The 22,518-nt window shown below is 54.1% G+C and overlaps 1 protein-coding gene across 1 annotated transcript in view; it reads left to right on the forward strand.

The window, feature by feature from the left end:
- The first annotated feature begins 3,023 nt into the window (after positions 1–3,023).
- ABLIM2 (actin binding LIM protein family, member 2) overlaps positions 3,024–22,518 on the forward strand; it is a 108,838-nt gene continuing 89,343 nt past the window's right edge. Inside the window, exons 1-3 of the mRNA XM_012656746.1 lie at positions 3,024–3,033; positions 10,478–10,621; positions 18,994–19,177. Of these exons, the coding sequence (XP_012512200.1) occupies positions 3,024–3,033; positions 10,478–10,621; positions 18,994–19,177 (338 nt within the window). The remainder of the gene's footprint in view (positions 3,034–10,477; positions 10,622–18,993; positions 19,178–22,518) is intronic.

Consider the following 22,518-nt stretch of genomic DNA (forward strand, 5'->3'; position numbering starts at 1 on the left):
CTTACTGTGAGAAGGGCCAGTGCCATTTGTATTAATAGAAGAGCACATGGGATGGTTGCTGTCGCCATCTTTGAAAACACAGCGTGTCACAGTGGTTTGATCAGACAGCCTAAGAGGAGCTCAGAGAGAGAACCGACTTCTGGAAGGACACAGTAGGGGATGCTGGAATGCATGGATCAGATGACGCATGCTGTGGGAAGCGTGAAACAGACACATGCGCTAAAAGGTTGCAATTCGTTGTGGTGTGTGGCTTCCCCCTATTCACTGACACCTCCTCGGTGGCAGGCACCGGGCTGGCTGCTGGGCCTCCAGGTGAGCCAGACAGGCATGGGGCTCACAGCCCCTTAAGAGGAGACAGACGTCAGAGGGCGTTCAGTGCAGCAGGTGGGCACGAGAGGACAGCAGTTCCTGCACCCAGCTGCCATTTACTGCCCACCCATGGGCCAGCCCTAAGCGGGGCACTGAGGACCTGGGCTGGGTCAGACCCCAGGAGATTGTGGCCTGGGGCTGACAGCAGTACCAGAGGGGTGTGTGGAGGTTGACAGGGAACATGGTGCATTTTCCTATATTCAGTTCCATCTGGAAATGTTTGTGCACAAGCCTTGCGTCTGTTCTCAGGACCCCAAGATAGAATCGAGCTGATCGTGTCCTTGGGGAGCCACCGTCTGGCCACAGGCAGGTTGGGATCAAATGGGAGAAACCAGAGCCTGTGAGTGCAGGGAGAGGGCCAGGTCACCTCGGGGCGGCGTTCCAGGGTCTCTGCAGTGTGCTTGTGCAATAACTGAAAGGGAGCCGTGGCACATCCCGGGAGGAAAGTGCCTGTGCCTGGGGTTCCGGTGGTGCTGGCACCACGAGCTTCCTGTGTGTGCCCACGTCTTTGTGTCCTCATTGTCCCCTATCTCTGTGCCCACGAGTGTGAGTGGCTTGGGGACAGGGGCTGCATCTGCCTCACTGCTTGGCAGGGACCCACCCAGTGCATGTTTGCCCAGTGAAGGTTCACCATGTCTGGCCACACGGGGACAGTCAGAGACCCTCGAAGCCCCTTCCTGGGCCCAGGCCGTGAGGGCCTTGGCGAGAACGGGGCCGGCTCCAGAACACAGCGTCCCGGCTCATGGTTATAATTAGCCATCAGCCCTTAAGTAGGTTAGGAAGGAGGTGCCCACGTGTGATTTGGCATGATTTTCCAACAAGTAACGCTTGGGCAGGACAGTAGGGAGGCCTAGACCTAGCCTGAAACCGAGATGCGACCTATAAAGTGAGTACTCCAGGGCAGGGGGGACTCTACGGCATGGGTGGGGGCTTGCAAACCCTCAAGAGGGCAGTTGCGCAACGTGGATGAGAATTCCAAGTGCGTGTTCCTTGTGCCCTTAATTCTGTGTTTAGAAAATTAGCCCAGAGAAGCCCCCGTGCCAGAGGGCAGAGCTAGCATGGGGTGCTCATGGCCACAGGGTGCATGAGCTCTGCTGTCTGCCTGCAGGGACTGGCTGAGAGCACCTCGGCACAGGACTGGGGCCAGCTCTGGTGTCCCCCAGCTCCCGGCCCTAGGGAGACACATCTCAGTCCTGGCCCCTGGCCCCTGGCCCATGGGGGCTTCTAGGCCAGTGGTGGGAGGCAGGCCAGGGGACAGCAGCCACCCAGCAACACTGTGTTCCATGGAAGTGTGCTTACTCCTCTCCTAGGAGGCACCTGCCCACCCTCTGAGTTGCCACCTCACGTCACCTCCTCCCAGAAGCCCTCTCTGACTGCACATAGGTTCATCTCCCTGCAGAGCCCCCAAGGAGTTCTCTGCTTGTTGTCATGGTCAGAAGGAAAGATCCAAAAGGCAGAGCTGGAACTGTGCATGCCGGAACCCGCCCTGGGGGAGCCGGAACTGCAGGAGTGCATGGGTGCGTGCGTGGTCTTAGAACACTTACTCACAATTATTAGGACATATCTAGGCAATCTGGAAACCTCAAACCAGCCGTTTGCATGATACACACAGTAGAGCTCTCCGAAATCATCTTGGCAGATGGAGTAGGGTTCCAGTGAGCACCCTCTGCTTTGGGCTGACCCCAGATTTTCCCCTATGTGAGTACTCAAGGGGCCCCATGTCCCAATATCAAGGTGGATTTACCTCCAGAGCAAACCCAGGAAGACAGGAGAACAAGACCAACATGGGCTGTAGGTCTTGCCAAACTGGGACCTGCTCAGGCTCCAGTGTTCACTGGGCCCCCAGAGAAGGATGAAACTAAATATAGATCCGTGGGAAGAGAGCGGAAATGAAGAGTTGAAACAATTCCCAAGGATCACGGGATGACGAGTGCCTTGCTGTCTGAGTGAAAGGTGGGTCGCTGGACGGAGGGGAGTTTGGCTGTCCCGTGCCCTGTTGGCCTGGCCTGCCCCTCCCGCTGCCGCCTGCCCTGCTGGGACAGTGCCCGTGGGCACCTCTGTCCCTCTGGGGCCCAGTGCTGCCCTGCTCCTCTGTTGAGCAAGTGAACGCATGATTTGCAGACCAGCAGGGGGCTGAACAGGCCCCCGCTGGGCCCTCGCCTAGCCCTGTGACCCTCTCTGTGCAATGGGGACGATCAACCGTTCCTGTGGGACGTGCACCAATGAGAGAGTGCACAGGGCCAGGACTGCATCTATTTTGTCCACTGTGGTATCCCTAGGGCCTCGACCAACTCAGGGCACAGAATAGGCCCTCAAACATTGGGTGAATGAGTGAATGAATGAACCAATGCCTTGACTGTTTTAGCATTTGGAGTTGAGTGCACTTTGGCCCAGTGGCATAGTTTTGGCTTACAGAACGCCGTCACGGGGACCTACAGTGGTTTCCAACGTCACAGAGCGCCACGGAGGATTGGGCAGGTGCTCTGCGCCTGAACATGGGGCTGTGGCAGCAGGATGAGGAGGGGCCTGAGCACACCGTGCACCGACCAGGGTCACCTGAAACACACGGGGCACACAGCACATGCGGTATCACAGTTGGCCTCCTGGTTTGATGACTGAGGGAAACCATGGGACCTGTGGTCGTGGCATCTGGAATGAGGGCAGGTTGGTGGGTTTCTGTGAACAAAGTGGGGAAGTTGCTGCTAGGTTAGGTCTGTGCCAACAGGGCGAAGAGGAGAGTGAAGCGTTATGTGGGTTAACAGTCCAGAAGCGGCTCCTCCAGCTCACAAGGCAGAGGGAGTGTGGGGTCTAATGGTCAGAGTGAAGAAACCAAGGCGCCCACCTGTGGTTTCAACTGGGTCTGGAGGTTCTCCCGCCAGGACACACGGTGCGGCTGAGAGCTGCCTCCACGTCGCAGGTAGCAGTGGCGTCTGTGGGGTTCAGCCAGCAGCAAGGCCTAGGGGTGGGTCTGTGTGGGTCCTGCTCAGAGTTCAGGACTGGGTGCAGCTGGGCGAGGCCCCGGTGTGCAGAGGTCAGTGTGGAGGACCCCGCCATCAGGAGGTCGCCATCGGGCCATTGCAGCCATGGGATGTTGTGGCCAAGGACCCGGAGGAGCAGCTCCCTTGCTGCAACCCCAGTCCTATGACTGCTCCCTGCACTGGCTGGGTCACCAGTTTCACGGCTCATCTGATCTGCCCTGTGTCTTGGGAATAGTTGTCCCCATTTTGTAGATGAGCAAACCGAGGCTCCGAGGGGTCATGTGACCTGCCCAAGGTGGCATGGCTGGGGATTGGTGACCCTCCAGTTCCTGCTCTTCTAAGCACCCCACCTGCCACCCACCAAGCTGGACCCATTCATGAGTGCACACCCAGGACAACTGGTGGATGAGGCTCCTGCTGGAGCAAAGGTGTGGCCCTCTGGGAATACTAGGCCAGGGGCCAAAATCTAGGTCTATGGGACAAATAAAGTTTTATTGGAACATGGCCACGCCCATTTGTTTATACATTGTCTACAGCTGCTTTTCAGATACAAGGGCAGAGCTGAATAGTTGTGACGGAGACTACATGGCATGCCAAGCCTAAAATACTCACCGTCTGGGCTTTCAGAGGAAACGCCATGGACTCCTGTGCTAGACTGTGAGACCCAGAGAGGACCTCAGAGGGATCATTTTTCTCCTTTCCAATAGCCACCCCCTGCCCTGCACACCTGGCCTCTGAGCCCTGGGGGGACACAACTCACAGCTGTTGTTCAGAGCCACGTCAGACCTTGCTCGAGCGGCTTTACCTACTTCAGTGGATATTTGAAATTCCTCGTAAGACCAAGCCCCAATTTGCCGATGTAAAAGCTGAGGCTCCGCAGAGTTAAATCAGGTCTCCGAGCTTGCACAGCCCCTGACAGTCGGTCCAAACCAGGTGGTGCTGGCTCCCGTCCCGACTCCTCCAGGTCCAGCAGGCTGGTGGCAGAGCAGTAGTCCAGCCTGGAGGGGAGTAGCGGGCTCCCGTGGTTTCCCGGAGGGCCGCGTCCCTTTGCAGTGGAGGTCGTGTGTTAGTGACAGCAGCCACCACGCTTGCTGTTCCCGCCACGGCTCCCAGCACGGGGGCTTCATTATCACAGGGGATTAGATAATCACAGCCCCTCGTACTTGAATCTTACCCCTTGAGTTTATGTTTCATGTGATTATCACAGCAGGGACCTGTTAGACCCAATTATTAGAACTGATCTTAAAATTGTGAAACGAACCTGCCGCACTTGTGGTTAAGTCTTGGGGTGTGGTTGCTCCTTTTTAAATGTTTATATTTTTTGATAGACTTTATTTCTTAGAGCAGTTTCTGGTTTACAGAAAGTGCGGAGAGGTTCCCATACATTCCCCCTCCCCGTCCCGGTTTCCTGTTATCAACATCTTGCCCAGCTGTGGTTTGCTTATTACAACCGATGAACCAATATTGATAGGTTATTATCTGAAATCTGCAGATACATCTTGGGGTTCCCTCCTGGTGTTGGACATGCTCTGCTTTGGACAAATGCACGAAGACCTGTGTCCACTGTATATCACAGTAGTGTACAGAGCAGTGTCACCGCCCTAAAAACCGTGTGCCCCACCTGTTCATCCCTCCCTCCCCCAGACCCCCGGCGACCACCGATCTCTTTACTGCCTGCCTTCTCCAGAATGTCGTGGAGTTGGAATCATGTGGTATGCAGCCTTTTCAGGTGTTTTTCACCCAGCAGTGTACATTTAAGCTTCCTCCATGTCTTTCTGTGGCTTGATAGCTTGTTTCTTTTTATCAGTGAAAAATATTCTGTTGTCTGGATGTTCCCCAGTTTGTTCATCCATTCACCTTCTGAAGGACACCTTGAAAGTTCTGTTTTTATTTTTATTTATTTATTTTCCATCTCCCCCTCCCCTAAAGTTCTCTTTTTAATGTAAAATCCATACACGGCAGGCTTTGGGCCAGGTTCTGGAGGACCGAGGTGAATTTCACCTGGCCCCTCCTTCCAAGGCCTTTCTGGTCTGGGATGATTGACAGACAGGTGGCCAGGGCTATCCACCCACTCAGACCTTGTGTGAAGGTGCATGCCACACACAGCCAGGAAGTGGGGGAGGGGAGCCTGTCACCCTGGTGGGAATCCCAGAGGACTTTGCAGAGGCAGTGGCATAGGAGGTGACTCTTAAAGGAAGGTATAGAGAAGCCGAGAGGGCCTTCCACATGGAGGGAACAGCATGTGCAAAGGCCCAGAGGCACCAAAGAGCATGTGTCCATGAACGATGAGTAGGCTTGGGAGCAGGCACCAAGAAGGTGGGGTTCTGGGAACTGGGGCTGTCCAGAGGGGGACATTTAAGACTTATACTCACTGAAGGATGTGTGTTTAGGTGCACAACAGTGGTGTGACTTTGTTACCGAATCAAGGTGAATGTCACTGACAAACAGGCATGTTAACATTTAGTTTGCCATTCTGGAAAGGACTCAGTGGGTTAGGTCACATTGGTCCAAGCAACTGTTGGTATCGCTCGTTGTTCTGGCCAACGCTGTGCTTTGTGAGAACCACGGAGGACCAGCCTTTAGCCCTGCAGTGGCACCTCCCTCCTGGAACCTGACTCCAGCTGGGGCGCGGTTTCACAAGTGTCATGGGGACATCCTGTCCCTCTCTCCCAAAGTGCACGTTTGCTCTGCACTCCGGAAGGCGCTGTCTGAAAGGACAGCCTGTGGTCCGGTCGCTGGCGTGCACCAGGCCAACTCGGTGAGAGACAGCCCGCGTGGCACTGGCCAGGCTGGGCCTTGCTGTTGGGAGCCGGCAGCTCCAACTCTGATGTCCGCGAATGAGTTACTCGGAACAACCAAAGCCGTTTTAAAAATAAAAGCTCTTGGCCCCCTGAATCACGAACTGTGTGTGGGGGGCTCAGGAGCACGTGTTGGGAAGGCCCCCCGGGGCAGTGCCAGTGCAGCCGTGTTGGCAGCCTCGGGCCTGGCTTGCCTGTGCTTACCTCCCTCGGCCTCGGTGTCCTCACCTGTGGGAGGGGCCGTCACAGCTGCCTAGCAGGGGTGTCGTGGGGGAGAGTCGACATGTGCATTGCCCTGAGGACAGGGCCCAGTGCACAGCGAGGGCTCAAGAAATACCAGTTGTTAAAAAGAAGGAAACGGTTTCCTTTCCACGAGCTTTCCCCAGCTGCCTGCTGCACATGGAGCCGGGGCTGGCGCCAGGGACAGAGGGGAGTCGGTGCCCATCCCTAGCCCTGAGCAGCTGGGAGGGAGGGCAGAGGCGCCTTATGCCTCAGCAGCTTCGTTCAGGACTAATCTGTTATTTGGAAAGATTGTTCCCATCAGCAGTTGTGCACTCCCGGCCGCTGGCTCCCTCAGACCTTCATGGCCAGCCAGCTCAGCTTCAGGGCAGAAGGAGTTTCTGTCTCTAGAGCACAGTCTGAGGGGGGCTGGGTGGGCTGGCACGAGCCACCAATCGGGGACTTCTGCGTCCCGTGCAGGGAAGCTGGCGCAGCAGCACAGGGCAGCCTGGCGGGGACAGCCCTCCCCGCACTGCCGCGAGCTCGCAGGGCGCCTAGCCCAGCCTCCGTCTGCTCACCCGCAGCACCTGCTCTGCTGCTGCCGTGGGAGGGGAGGCACCCTCTGGGGAGCACCCATCAGGTGTGTCGTCGCCTACTGGTCAGGGACGAGGGCGCCCAAGAGGAGGCAAGCAGAGTTGTGCAGGTTTGCCACGGCCACCCTGGCCTCTCCTAGTATGCCCCTGTCCTCGCAATTTGGCAGCCACGGCAGGTGCAAATAGTGAACCCTCTTGGTGGGGCAAAAAGACCCATGCTTCAAATGCACAACATCCACCCACCTGTGGTCCCAAGGGGGCTGGAGGGGAAACCTGCAGAGGTGGCACGTGCGCCTGGAGGTCCTCGCAGTGCAGTGTCTGCCTTCCATCACCAGAGGGCAGCACCACTGCCACCAACCCACAGCCCCCGGCTTGGGCGCTGCAGAGGCGGCTCCAGGAGGGTGGGGTAGGATCCTGCAAGCACATGGCAGCTCTTGCAGTAGCTTTGCCCTCAGAGCCAACTATATTTCCAGAAGCCTGGAAACGGGTGATGTCAGGCCATGTGTTCCCGAAAATAACGATAGCTATTGTTTCTTGAGCACTTATTGTTTTGCTGGGCTGGTTGCTAGGCAAACAGTTTTGTCCATAGTCCTGGTGTCCCTGGGGCCAGCTGGTGTGCACTGAGGACAGATGGGCAGATGGACAGACAGATAAATGGGGAGTCGGGAGTTTCGGGGACTCACCGAGGTCACAGCCTGTGGGAGGTGAGGGGCGGTCGGACCCCACAGCCCGTGCTGCCCCCGGGACTGACACTGACGTTTCCCGAGTGCTGGATTTGAGCCGCACTCCAGCAGTCTGAACACTTGTCTGACATGAAGAGACGAGCGCATTGTTCCTTGCGTTGCCAATAGACAGGAGCCCCACACCCCCCACCCCTACGCTCTCTGACTGAGTCTCAGACGTGGCCTGAGTCACTAGCGTGTCGGCCTCGGGAGCCCCGGTGGCCCCGCGCCAAGTGCAGCAGGCGCAGGCCCTGTCCGAGGTTTCGAACCGCAACTCCGATGCCTGCTCTGCAGCGGGAGCCTCAGGGTCACGCCCAGGAAAGCCTCACCTTCGGTCCCTCCGTCACCTTCATTGAATATGGACAAAGTGGTTTTTGCAATGATTCTGTGGGTGAAAGGGGCATGGGACGGACCTGCCACGAACACTTAGCCCAGAGGGAGAAACATCACTGTGGTCTCTGGGGCTATGGAGGAAGCTCAGAGGGCCCCTTGCTGGACTCTGCACCACCCTGTTTAGCGTCCTAGGCTCCTCTTGAAACTGGAGACAGGCATTGGCCCCTGGGCCCGGCTGGATTATCTTTCATGCTGTTCACCTCCTTTCCTGCACCTGCTTCTCCAGGCTGACACCTCACCCTCATCCCCAGACAGGTGCACCCAGCACCATCGGGCCGAATCCCCATCCTCAGAAGGCCTGCGTCACCAGGATGACCTGGGTTCCTTCTCTGTGCTGCTTCCTGTTCAAACCCCCATCTCTGGGCAGGGGGACTCAGCAGAGGATGGGTGGCCAGATCGGTGGCTGCCAGGCCATTTGGGGCTGATGGTTACAGAGTCCTCTTTTGGCTCCTGGGTTGTTGGGAGAGAGCAGTCTGCCTTCCCGTGAGTCCGATGTGTGGCAGGCTGGCTTCTTGGCTGTTTGCTGCAGACAGGAGCTGGTTTTCTGGGCACGTAGTTGCAGGTGTGGGCCAGTTCTGTCTTTCTATGTGGCCTCTGTCTGTGTGTTCAGTTTCTCGTAAGATCACGTGGATGAATTCCACCGTCAGCAGAAAGCACCTGCGTGGGGCCTGGGCTGCGAGAAAGCCTGCCCTTGGCAGCTGCCATCGTTGGTGACTCGTGCTGTCGTTGGTGACTCGTGCCCCCCTACCGAGGGGTGACTAGCAGAATGTGGGTGGGGAGGAGAGGGCTTGGAGCCTCAGGCGCTGCACCTGTGTCAGCGGCCTGTCTGAAATGATGACGGCTGCATTAGTGCACAACTGCTGGTGGGAACGATCTTTCCAAACAGCAGCTTAGTCCTGAACAAAGCTGCGTTAGCTTTCTTGGCTGCTGTAACAACTGACCCCAAACTTAGTGGATTGAAACAACACAAATGTATGGTCTTACAGTTCTCTGAGCTAAAATCAAGCTGTTGGCAGGGCCGGCTCCTTCTGGAGGGAGGGAACGTCCTGTCCTTGCCTCTTCCTGCTTATGGAGGTGCCCGCATGCCTGGGCTCGCCGCCGCTTCCTCCTTCCTCAAAGCCAGCAGCATGGCGTCTCTCTTTCTGCCGCGGTCATGGCTCCCTCTGGGAACTGTCCTCTGATGTCAAGGACCCTGTGATTGCACTGGGCGCAGCTGGGTAACCCGGAAGTCCTGAACTTAATCACATACGCAGAGTCCGTTTTGCCCTGTCTGGAAACGTGTGCACAGGTCCTGGGGATTAGGACATGGACATCACTGGGGGCTGTTACCGGGCCGACCTCAGCCACTGACCACAGAACCTCCTGCCCACCCAACCCCTCTGCGCCTTCCCTGGGCTCCGGGAGTCGTCTGTCCTTCTAGGCTGTTACTTTGCCAGCCAGCACTTCCTGGGCATTAGCTGCCCCTACACTTGGCCCAAGGCTCCCTCGTGGGCACTGCTCGCCTGTGTGTGTCCCGCACACTGGGCCCTCTGCCTGCGTGGCAGGCCTCCCTGCCCAGCCTCCCCTCTGTCCAGCCAGCTCCTCCTCATGCTGCCAAGCTCAAGGGGCTCCCTGGAGCTTCTCCCAGTGCCAGCTGGGCTACCAGGTTGTCATTGTTGCTCACCTGGCTGTCCCCACTGCCTGGCTGGGAGCCCCGGGGCAGACCTGAGGCTTCTCTGCCATGGGGCCCCGCATGCTGTGCGCTGCCTCCGTAGGCGCTCTAGGGGGATGGGGATGAGGAGTGCACGGCCTTGCCCAGTCCCCGGGAGCCCCACGGTCAGGCTCTGTGACCATCTGTCCTGACTCATCCATCTGCCCAGCTCCTCCTTGAACATCTTACACCATGGCCAGCTTTAAGGGGACAGCAACAATATTCAGATCAATGTCCCAGGACCCAGAGGAAATTTGAAGCAAACTCCCAAGAGGACCGTGGCTCTTGTACCTGCAGAGAGAGGACACTGGTCCCTCCCCTGCTGCTGAAGGGCTGTGAGCTCACCAGGGGATGCCTTGCCTCTGAGACCCTGGAGGGTCGAGGCAGCAGGGGTTGGGTCATCCATCAGGAGGGGCAGTTGTGGCCTTATCACTGCATCTGTGCACGCTCAAGGAGGCAGGGCCACCCACTGGATGGGGCTGCCACAGATGGGAGCCCACACTGGGGTTGACCAGATGGCCTTAGCCCCAGGCCCCTCACCTGTCCCATTATCTGACTCCTGCGGTCCCCGAGGGAAAAAGGGACATCTGTCCATCCAATGCCCTGTGGGGCTTGCGCTTTGTGCTATGGGCTTGCTGGGAGGGCCGGGCCCTGCGACCCCACACCCTTGGGCCTGGCGCATGCCACCCTTTAACCCGCTTTCCTTTTCCCACAGTGTCGCAGCCACAGGCTGCTCACAGCCCCCTGGAGAAGCCGCCCAGTACGGCGATCCTGTGCAACACGTGCGGGAATGTGTGCAAGGGCGAGGTGCTGCGGGTGCAGAGCAAGTACTTCCACCTCAAGTGCTTCGTCTGCAAAGGTGAGTGGCGCTCGGTCCCTCGTCCTGCTGCAGCGGCCGCAGGGACAGTCCTGCAGCATGGCCTCTGCACCGGGCCTCCCGGTGGCAGGTCCAGGCCCCCCAGAGTTCCCTGGGAACCTCGGGTTAGGTTCGAGTCCAGAATTCACATGCAACAGTGTGATTTTCAATGCAGCATGTGTCACCTGTGAGTGTGATAGAGGAATCTGCCGGAATGGGGAGGGTCAGACGACAAGAGTCCAGAACCCCAGGGCTGTCCTCGTACAGGAATTCCCATCCTGTGGCCAGAGCAGAGTGGCCACCTGGGCACCGTGGCCAAGAAGGCAAATGGTCACTGTCAGCCACATGAACTCAGAAGTGTGGAGCACCCAGGACCTTCCCTGGGCCACAAACACCCAGGCCCCTCCACCCAGAGGAGCACAGAGAGCATTACTGTTTATTCCAAATGAAAATCACTTTAATTTTTCTCTATTATAAAAAATAATGTAAATAGCATACTACATTCAAATAATATCAAAAAGATAAGAAGAAAGTAAAACAAAAAAATCACGTGAGAGCCCGGTGGCCCACGTGCAAGCTCCTTCCAGCCTCTTCCTGTGCTGAGGACGGTGCATGTTCCGCTGTGTGCAAATGGGACTGAACGTATCTGCATTCAATTTTCTAAAAATATGTGAAAATAGCATTTTTCATATGCAAATCAAACCAATGTGATGTAGCTAAACCCAAAGAGTTTGCAGTTGTAAAGGAATCATGTTAATGATGCTACAGATACCACTCTGTGCTGTGCAATATGGTCACAACCTGCTCTCCTGTGCGTTTGATACCTGCCCTCCTAGGCTGTTTGGCGATTCATGCTACCTTGGTGCAATGAGGGTTTACTTGTTTATGGGCAAACAAAATTAGGAAATTGTAGAGTGACTCAAGTTTCACCTAACATTGCACGGCCCCTAGTCTGTGACTGGGGGCTGCCTTTATCCGCTCCACAAAGGGTCCCAGGAGGCCCCACTGTGCGCCAGGCCTGGCCAAGGCTGTGGACTGCCCTGGGGACTGAGAAGGTGAACGCTTTGGCTGTGACGGGCTCGCAGGCTGGTGAGGGAAATGGGTGTGTTAGGTGAGGTGTGCAACATAATTTGAAAAAGAGTTGACTTTTTATAGTAAAAACCATGTGCCGGGGGAGGGGGATGCCCACAAGGGAGGATTTAGACACTTCCAGAGAGGTCTTCGTAAAGGAGGTGGTGTTTTGGCCATGACTTGCAGAGCGCAGAAAGCTGCCTGTCTGAAGCCAGGCCATTCCAGGCAGGACAGAATCCTCCCAGTGCCAGCAGCCCATAGGACGCGTGACTGCGTTCCGGAACGGGGAGGCTGAGGCCTGGAGGTGCTGGGAGCTTGTCTGGGGTTTTGATCTGTGCCTGCCTGTGGCCGTGAACTGGGCCCTTCCCTCGCAGGTTCCCGAGGAGGAACGGGGGAGAGGGGCCAGGGCAGCAGGTGGCCCCCGTCTCTGTCTTTGCCGGCCTTGTCCACTCGTCCACATCCTGCCCCAGGCCCTGTGTCACCACTGTGTGTGGGGTGGAGGGTCCTGTGCTTTGAAAAGGGAACTTCTGTTGCAGAAAGGGCAACACCCCAGAAATGACCCTGGTGCCACCGGCCTCTGGAGGAGGTCCGCGCCCACGGGCAGGCACGGGGCAGGGCAGGGCAGGTGACTCAGTGAAGACGGTGAGCTGTCCTGTTTCTTGCAGGGGCAGAAGTGCCCTGGGTCCCTCCGGCTGAGGTGGACCCAGCCCTGCCCCTCAGACACTGCAGCTCTGCGCATGGGCATGTCATGCGATGCCCCAGAGTCACCTGGATCCAGGGGTCCCCTGCACATCCACAGCCTGGCTGGGGCCCTGGTGACTTCTCCCCACAGTGCCCCATCTTCCCAGACACCCCAGCCCGAGTCCTCATGATGGGACCCGGGACACCCCCAGGATGGTGGTTTTGGGGCTGCTTGGAAGAACAATGACATGAACAGCATGCACTTTGGCACACGCTGGGATTTGTTTTCTGGGAGCAGATAGAGCAGGCTCAAGCTGAGGGTGTGAACTTGGTGGCCTTCAGCACCTGCTGTCACCTGCCTTACCACCTGCCTTACTGGGTCCCCTGCCACGGGCTCCAGAGCAAAGGGGGTGCTCAGTGCCAGGGAGGTCTTCCCTAAGGAGAGGGGGTGGCTGCTGTCCTGGTCACTGTCCCAGCCTGCGCTCGGGTATTTCCCTCCCTGCAGCCTAAAGCATTTCTTCCTTTTCTTGGGGGCTTCCCAGGGCATCGTGGGATTTGTCTGGTTTAATTTTCTCAACTCTCCATAAAAATACATTTGCTGTGTTTCTGAAAAGTGAAACCCATTAGAATGCTCTTTTTTAAAGCCTATTTTAAACGACAATGGGGAAGTGAGCACTTTATTTAAAAGGATTTTCTGTAAGCACGGACCTTAGGCATGCAATGAAATGCATCAGACTCCTAGAATGGAGTCCGTCACCTGGCATGACCCAGCGGGTTGGTTGGTGGTGGGAACTGACCAGGTCCCCTCACCACAGTGTCCTCTTGGGCAGGTCACTTCAGTCTCCTCCAATAGACATGGAAATAACTGTAACCCCTTCCTAACCAGCCACACTCTGTCTGACCTGGGGCCTGGGATTCACGCTCCATCAGCTGCCTGAGGCAACTAGTGACTCAAGTGGTGGCAGGAGTCTGTGGGCACCCAGGCCCATTCCCAACACTCACCATCACCCCGCCCGCAGTAGGTTATAGGAACTGACTCTGGGCTGGGCATGGTGGCTCACGCCTGTAATCCTAGCACTCTGGGAGGCCGAGGCAGGAGGATTGCTCAAGTTCAGGAGTTCGAGATCAGCCTGAGCAAAAGCGAGACCCCATCTCTACTAAAAATAGAAAAAATTAGCCAGATGTGGTGGTGCACACCTGTAGTCCTAGCTACTTGGGAGGCTGAGGCAGTTGGGTCACTGGAGCCCAGGAGTTTGAGGTTGCTGTGAGTTAGGCTGATGCCACAGCTCTAGCCCAGGCGACAGAGCAAGACTCTGTCTCAAAAAAAAAAAAAAAAGAAAAAGAAAAAGAAAAAAAATCAAAAAAAGAAAAGAAATAGAATCTCACTCTGTGCTAGGCACCATGCTGGCCCTGCAGACGCAGCAGGGCCTCTGCCTCGACAGGTGGCCTCTGCACTTCTCCTGCTGAAGAGCTGCATTGAGCAGCTAGTTCCCTGCAAGCTTTAATGGAAGCTGTGTTTGTTTATGTGTGAGAACCACACAGTCTTGGGTTAATCTTTTATCCAGGCATTCATGGAAATGCAGCTTATACATCATTCAGGTGCTTTTGGGGGAATTTAATAAAAGACTCAGCTCGCAGTGTCTTAAACAAGGTGGATATTTATCACCTTAATTGGAGTCTCAGGTAGCCCCCACCCCACGCCAGGGTTGGTTAATTTATCAACTCAGCAGGGTCATGAAAGGCCTGTTCTTCTTCCACTTCCCCTGTTTCCTCTCCCACATCTCATCTTCTGCACGTCAGCAATGGCTCTCCTCGTGGGTTCATGATGGCTGCTGTGGCTCCAACACCACATCCTCACAGGGTGGCATCTAGCCTGGGAAGGGGCAGGGGGAGAAGTGTACAGGCAAAAGGTCTTTGTCTCCCGTGATCCTCCCTCTGAAGTCCCCCCAGCCTTCCCATGTGAATCATTGGCCAGAAATGGCTCACACGTCCACCCCCACTGGCAAGGAGGAACAGGGGATTGTGACTGACAATCTTGTTCATCCTCAGGTAGGCACATTACCAGCTGAACCAAGGCAGGGTCTGTTAGCAGGGAAGACGATTGTGTCGCAGTCTGATTCTGATTGAAGCGGTCCCACTGTATTGGGTTCTTGCTACCCAGGCATTTGTTTGATGTGCCTCAGTTTACCTGGGAAAATCCATGAAAGAAATGACATATTCATAAGTATCCTCTTGTCCCTGGCTTGGGCCTTGTTGCCAGAAGGTCTGGGTTCAGATCCCTCCTCTGGCACCCACAGCTCAGGTACATCTTAGGCACATTTCTTAACCCAGTTTTTCCAACCGGAAGATTTGATCAATAACTACTGACTGAGCACCTGCTGTGTTCCAGGCACTGTTCTAGGCGCTTGGGATATATCCATGAGGAAAACAGACATCCTGTCCTTGTGGAGACCAGTCTGGTGCAGGGAGACAGATGGAAAGCGCTATTCAGAATAAACAAGCAAGATAAGGCCCGGTCAGGAGTTCCAGGGGAGTTACTATTTTAAACTGGGTGGTCAGGGTGGGCCTCAAGGAAGAGGTGACCTTTGAAGTGCAGAAGGAGGTGAGGGAGTTGGTTGTTCACCCATGTGGGGGAAGAGTGTTCTAGCCAGAGGGAACAGCCAGTGCAGAGGCCCTGCAGCAGATGTGGGAACAGCAGGAGTCCCTCGTGGCTGGAGCAGAACGAACGGCTGAGGGCGTGGGCAGGTAGAGCCTGTGCATTCTGGCGAGGACTTCGACTTTGACACTCAACGAGGAAGCCAGAGGAGCGCCTGCTCCGTTTTAGGTTTCTGGTGGCTGCGTGCTGCGCGGGTGCAGGGAGGCCCGCACAGGAGTTGGGAGAAGCATTTGGAGGCAGTTGCAGGAGCTCAGGCCAGAGATGATGATGGCTTGGACAAGAGGGTGAGGAGGCGTTTGATTCTGCATATATTTTGAAATCCAGCTGGTTCTGTCTTCATACTACAAAATGGGAATAAATGCACAGCATAAATATGTTGAACATATAGCACATAGTAGGTCCTTAAAAATGAAAACTGTTACCATTTTTACAAACAGCTTGAAATTTGCCTAGAAAAATGAAGCTGGTTCTCTTGACCCTTCATGGGTGGCTGAGCTCTGTGCTATTGGAACATGTTGTCTAGAAAAACTGATCTGTTGCCTCCCTACTTGCAATGCCCTGGAAACACTGCAGCAAGGAAAAGGTGAGGCCAAGACCAAGTGTGACCTCGGGAAAGCAGGCGTTTTCTGGTCTGATTAGCAGCAGAACTGAGCAAGTCCACGATTTTAGCAAGAGCCAAGAAAGCAGGCAGGGAGGGAGGGGTGCGGGTCCAGGGAGGACAGCGTGAGTCGCCTGTAACTTGGTAACACGGGTGGAGCTGTCAGTGGGGACATGTCCATCTGGGACTATAAATAGCCGCTTGCTCTAGGCAACGGGGAGTGAGAGGGGATGTTGCAGCATGCCTGCATGCCCGCCTTCCTGGACGTTCAGGGGCGTTTATGATACACAGCCCCACAGGAAGCCCCAGACAGGTGTGCCTCGGCCCCTAGCCCAGGGCACTCCTCGTTCTGCACAGCCTGGCCCAACAGGATCTCATGGCAGAGTTGTGACAGTCACAGCAGGAAGGGATCTCAGGTGACATCTGCCCTGTCATTTACAGGAGGGGAGTCTGAGGCAGAGGCTGGGCCAAGCCGGGGGCTGCAGTGACCGGCCAGCCCTGGAGCCACTCGCTCGGGATAAGGCCCCTGGAGTTCTCGGTTTCCCTTGTGCATTAATGGTACTTGATGCCCCACCCATGAAGTAGAAAAGTACGGAGGAGAGAGGGGAAAACCTCCCCGCGTGGTTACTATTAGAGTTTTTTGGTATATATTTTTACAACCGTTTCCGTTGTATGAGTCTTTTTTAAAATGTGAAGCATGCTCTATACCTAATTTTGTGTCATAATTTATTTACTTCAAACTACTGCGTAAGCACTATCCCCATCATATAGATTCTTCGACATGCATGTCAGTATCTTCCCAAATCCCTTCAAATGCATAGCCATGGTAAGCTTGGTAATCATTCCTCCATTGTTGGACATTTAAGTCATTTCCAGGAGGATGCAGGGCTAATCGGCTTTTTATACCCCATCTCATTTATTTCTTACAACAACCATGCAAGATCAGTATTGCAACTCTATTTCAGAGGTGAGGACTATGAGGTTCAGAGAGTTTAATTAACTTGCCCAGGGTCACACAGCTGGGAAGAAGTGGGAGTGAGGATTCAGACCCAGGCTGCCTGACTCTAAAGCCCAGGCATTTATTCACTGCGTTATACTAATAGTGATGCTGCAGGGAACACCTTGCGACTGAACTTCTATGGGTATTCATGATCACTTCCTTGGGATAGATCCCAGGAGAGGGACACGAGGTCAAAGGGCAGAAGCAGTTTCAACATTCTTTAGCGTCGGTGCCAAAGGATATTTCAGAAAGTAGTACGAATTTTTCCCACTGTTCCCTGCCCTCTCCTGTTTCTTGTAAATGACCCCAGTGTGTGCCCAAAAAACAGTGCTCAGTGTCACCCACCCTGCTCTGCCTCTCTCCAGTGTGTTTGCTAATTTCATATATTGCAAAATGTAATATAATAATAGTGTCTTATCTTGACATGGGTTTCTAAAATTCCTAGGGAATCTGGACTTTTTCCTTTTAGCAGGCAGAGGTCTGGGTTTTGTCTGCCTTGCGGTGACCTTAGCATTCTCGGGGCAGCTGGCATCGGACCAGGTGTCTCCCCGATAGTGGAGCGCCTGGCTGGGATGCTGTCTTTGCTCCTGCTCCCAGGGCCCTGTGACGTAGACTACGCCGTTTCAGTGGGCACCAGAACCACTGCCACATTCTTCTCCTTCAAGGAACAGCTGATGTCATCACATCTTTATGAAGAATAGAAAAGTAGCCAAATGCCAGAGCTGTGAGTGCTGTGACCGTCCCCTCCTCTGTCTTGGTACAGGTGGCGTTTACATAAAAATACTGTAACTCTCCCAAGTAAGGTCCCAAATAGTCTGTTCTTCCCGAGTCGGGATGCATTTGCTTGGTCTAAGACATGGTGCAAGATTAAACAAAGATTTTCCTGCTCAGACCGGGTGTTGAGGAGGAATTCAGAGCCCGCCATGACCGCGGCAGCTGCAGGCCTGGCTGGTGGCCGGCACGACTGAGGCTCACATTGCACCAGCTCACGGGGTGCCCGTCTGGGTCACCAGTACACCTTCAAAGGAGGTCCTGTTGTCTAGACGAGGAGCTGGGATTCGAATCCAGGCAGCTCCAGGGCCCGGCTCTCAGCTGCTTGGCTTTATGTCTCGCCTGGTCAGGAAAGCTGACCTCTCTCTCCTTGGAGAAGTGGAAGTGACTAGGTCCGGGAACGAAGGCTGAGCAGCTGCTGTGTGGCTGTAACTGGTTGCAAGATCTTGGTCACAGGTTTTGTACATGGACATCAGTTGTCTTGCTTTGTCATCGGCATTCCACTGGCTCCCCTCAAAGGACGACGGAACGGTTAAATTGAAAGGTCCCATATTTACATTATGCAGAATTACAGCCTTTCACGTGTCAACTTTAACATGTACAAGGGCTACCTGGGTTTTCAAAACTCTGGCTCAGGGGCTGTGAGATGCTCTACGCTATCAGGACCCTGGGCCGACGAGGCCAGCGGGGCTGAGGCTGCAGGGGCTTCCTCTGGGGCGGTGGCCAGCCAGGGCAGGCCATAGGCTGCTGTCTCCGAAACCGTGCATAACTCCCACGTGTCCCGGCACTGGAGGGAGAGCGTGTGGGGGGAATGTGCATGTGTTCCTGGGACACCTGTTCAGGGCTTCTGAGCTGTTGGTAGCTGGCAGGCTGTCCCAAGGTTGGGTGCTCCGTTCTCCACCCGGCAGAGTTCCCTTGGCCCCTCCCCAGGGCTCTACGGTATCAGCTTCCTGGAGCAGGTGTGTGCTGGGGGACAGGGACAAGAATGATTGACATTCAGGTATCCCCAGGCTCTCGAAGTCCTGAGGGGCATCTGGACTTGTCCACATCATGGCCAAGGGCTGTGAGGACGTGAAGACCAGAAGATTGGGGGGTGGCTTGGGAAGCCCCAAGGTAGACTGGGTAGACCCACCATGGGGACCTCGTCTGTCCTCCCAGTCCTCCCATGGGCTCTCACGCATAGTAGGCACTCAGGTTTTTACCTCTCTCCCAATCTGTTATATCCGGTGCTGGCAACAGCCCACCTGGAGCTGGGAAGGGGCTCATGGGGAATCCTTGGTGGGGTCTGGGAGGCTTAGGGAGTGCCTAGCGAGGTCGGGGGACTGGCCCCTCCAGGTAGTCTGGTTCCTATCCTGGGTCAGTACCCCTTTCCAGAAGCTTCCTAAAGGTAAGTTCACTCCGTTCCAGGCCCAGGGGACAGAGCTGAAATCTATCCGTGGAGCCTGGCCCCCCAAAGTTTGAGCGAGGCCCCTGAGTTTGTGGCAAGGCCTGCGTCAGGTGGGGCGTGTGTGTGGAGGGGGCTCTCCCTGGGGCTGTGGGGACGTGGGATGGTCACCTCTGCTGCCAACGCCACCTCACCATCCCCTCCTCTCCCCCAGCATGCGGCTGCGACCTGGCCGAGGGTGGCTTCTTCGTGCGGCAGGGCGAGTACATCTGCACGCTGGACTACCAGAGGCTCTACGGCACCCGCTGCTTCAGCTGCGACCAGTTCATTGAGGGCGAGGTGGTGTCCGCGCTGGGCAAGACCTACCACCCCGACTGCTTCGTGTGCGCGGTCTGCCGGTGAGTGGGCGCTGCCCGGCCTCCTGGAGCCCCCGGTCCACCCGTCCTCCCTCCCCTCCTCTCACCCCCACCACGTCCTCTCCTGGCACTATGGCCACATCCCAGGGAGCGCCCTGAGCCCAGGGCTGTCTGATGCTCCCTGGTCCCCGGTGCCCGGCACAGAGCAAGGGCACAGTGAGTGACCACTGCGAGGGGCTGGGTCTCCTGGGCTGAGCGGGAGGCCGGCAGGTGCCTTCCCACGTGCCTGCTTCCTCCCTCCCTCTCCACAAACCCCCACTCGTTCCTCCCAAGGGAAATGTTCCATTTCTAGAAAACAAAGAATAAAAAAATAAAAAACGGTTCATTTTCTGCTCTGTTCTCCCTGTCTCACCACACCCAGTTTTCAGGGGACTCTTTCAATGTTGTTTCCAAAGCAGTTCTCTGTAGCTACAGCATGTGCCCAAGACAGAAATGGAGCCTTTGTCGGAGGAGGCCGAGGAGAGGAGGTGGCACCGACAAGGAACATTTCTGGCGGAAGAGTCACTGTGTGTCACTGCAGCGTGACTTGGGTCAGAGCTCTCCCAGGGATTATCTGAATGTGTGATCTTTGTGTACACAGCTTAGAGATGAGGGCTGACAAGCTGACAGTTGGTTTGAAAGAGCATCTCTGGACAAGCCACTATTTTAAAAATAATAGCAGACAGTTCTGGTTGTGTTGGAGTAACTGGGGCTGGACTCATCTACCTGCCACAGACAACTAGAAAACTGGACAAACTATATGAAACAACTGTTTCCAGATGTCAGAGCACAGGCAGCTCAGGATTAAGAGAAGGAAAAAGCAAAATGAGCCCCGTGATCAGCAGTTTTCTGACTGGAGGCAGTGTCTTGAAGGCCAGGACAAGGACGAGAGCCCAGGCAGAGCATGGCACCCTCCTGAGGCAGGAGGCACTGGCTGGGAGGGCAGAGGCCGCAGGAAGGTATAAGGTGAGAGTCCAGAGGGGAGAGGGCAGTGCAGAGCAAGAGCTCTGGAGATCTGCATGGCTGCCTGTGAGCGTCTGACCGAACACAAAGCCACACAGACATAGAGGACATGCCACAAGGTGGGGCAAAGAATGACAGGGTTGCTGTAAAATAAACAGTTCTCAGGTTCGGGAAACCTCCGAGCTCTGACCAGAGTGGAGATTCCTTGCTGGACAGCCAGGGCATGGAGGAGGGACACCAAAAGGGCCAGCCTTGCCGACAGGACCAGAGTAGCCTGGAGCGAAGGCTGCAATGAACATGCTCTCACAAAGCACAAAACAAGCCTCAAGGAGACCACGCTGCCCCTGCACATACACCAATCGCCTGCCCGAGCAAAGCCCAGTGCTTTTCACAGGAAGATAAAAAAAAAAAACCCAGCACTCAACAGCATAAAATTTCCAATATACAACGTCCAATCAAAAACCACTAGTCATAAAAAGACACTGGAAAATGTGAAACAAAGCCAGAAGATCAGTCGATAACAGTAAACCCAGATTTTATAGCAATGGTGAAATTAGCAGACAATGACTTTAAAATAGCTATTATAAATATCTTTACATATTTAAAGGAAACATGAACATAAGCAGGAGAGTTATGGAAGATATAAAAAGATACCAATGGAGCTTCCAGAAATGAAAAATACAGTTCCCGAAATGGAAAATTCCCTAGAAGGCATCACAGGAGATTGGGTATTGCAGAAGCAAAGATCAGACACAGCAATAGAAACCCTTTAACGTAAGCAAAGAGAGAACAAGAAGACTGAAAAACACGAAAAGTGACTCAGTAATCTGTAGATATAGATCTGTCTGTCTATCTAGGTTGGGGGGAGACCAAAAAATATTTGAAGAAATACTGGCTGAAAATTTTCCAAACTTGATGAAAACTATTAACCCATGGATCCAACAATCTCAGTGGACCCCAAGCAGAATAAACACAGCAAAAACCTACCAACTCCGGTGTGTTGGTCCATTTTGCATTATAGTCCATATAAAGGAAATACCTGAGGCTGGTAATTTGTTTTGAAAAAGAAGTATTTTGGCTCACGGTTCTGCAGACTGTACAAAGGTGGCACCAGCATCTGCTTCTGTGAGGGCTTCAGGAAGCTTCCAGTGAAGGGGGAAGGTGAAGGGGGAGCAGGTGTCACATGGCGAGAGTGGGCACAAGAGAGGGAGGAGGCAGTGCCAGCCTCCTCTCGTGTGAACTAATAAAGTGAGAACTCACTCATTATGGGGGGGGCACCTTTCATGGGTCATCTGCCCCCATGACCCCAAACACCTCCCACCAAGCCCTACCTCCAACTCTGGGGACCAGATTTTGACATGAGGTTTGGAGGGACCGAACATCCAAACCATATCATCCATTATAATCTAATTGCTTAAAACCAGTGATAACAAAATCTTAAAAGCAGCAAGAGAAAAAAATATCTACAGAAGAACAAAAGAATGACTACAGAATCCTCATCAGAAACTATGCATGCTAGAAAACAATAGAACGACATCTCTAAAGTGCCGAATGAAAAATACCTATCAAACAATTCAATACCAAGGAAAAAAACCTTTCAAAAATGAAGATGAGACGCTAAAGTGTATGGGGTTTCTTTTGCAGGTGACAAATATGTTCTAAAATTGATTCTGGTGATGGTTGCACAGCTCTGAATACACAAAAACCCAATGAATTGTACATTATATTGTATATGAATAAAATAAATGTCAATAAACTGTTACCAAAAAAATGAAGAAAATATAAAGACTGTTTTAGATACACAAAAGTTAAGAGAATTTGTCGCCAGCAGATCTGCACAATAAAGTTACAGGCAGTTTTGTAGGCTGGAGGAAATACGAAATGAACAAATGTGAAAGCCAATCATCAGCTGGTGGAGAACAATTAGACACGTAAGTCTGATGTAGGACTGGTATACAAAGTACCCAAAGAACTTTTACAACTTGATAATAAGAAGAACAAAAAAATGGATAAAAATGGGCAAAAGAGTTAACAGAGACTTCACAAAAGAATAGATATGAATGACCAACAAATACATTAAACAGGGCTTCACATCATTAGTCATCAGGGGACGCAATCGAAGCCGCAGTGAAATGCCGTCATACGTCCGCTAGAGTGGCTAAACCAGAAAGGTGGATACTGACAAGTGTTGGTGAGGACGCAAAGCAAAAGGAATTCTCATGCATTGTTGTTAATGCAAAATGGTGCAGCTCCTATGGAACCTAGTTTGGCAGTTTCTTATAAAGTTAAATATACACTTAGCATATGATCAGAAATCCCACTCTTGTGTATTTACCCAAGAGGAATGAAAGCATATGTCTACAGAAAGATTTGTCGGCAAA

Source organism: Propithecus coquereli, unplaced genomic scaffold, assembly GCF_000956105.1.
Source record: "Propithecus coquereli isolate 6110/MARCELLA unplaced genomic scaffold, Pcoq_1.0 Scaffold518, whole genome shotgun sequence".
NCBI classification, from domain to species: Eukaryota; Metazoa; Chordata; class Mammalia; order Primates; family Indriidae; genus Propithecus; species Propithecus coquereli.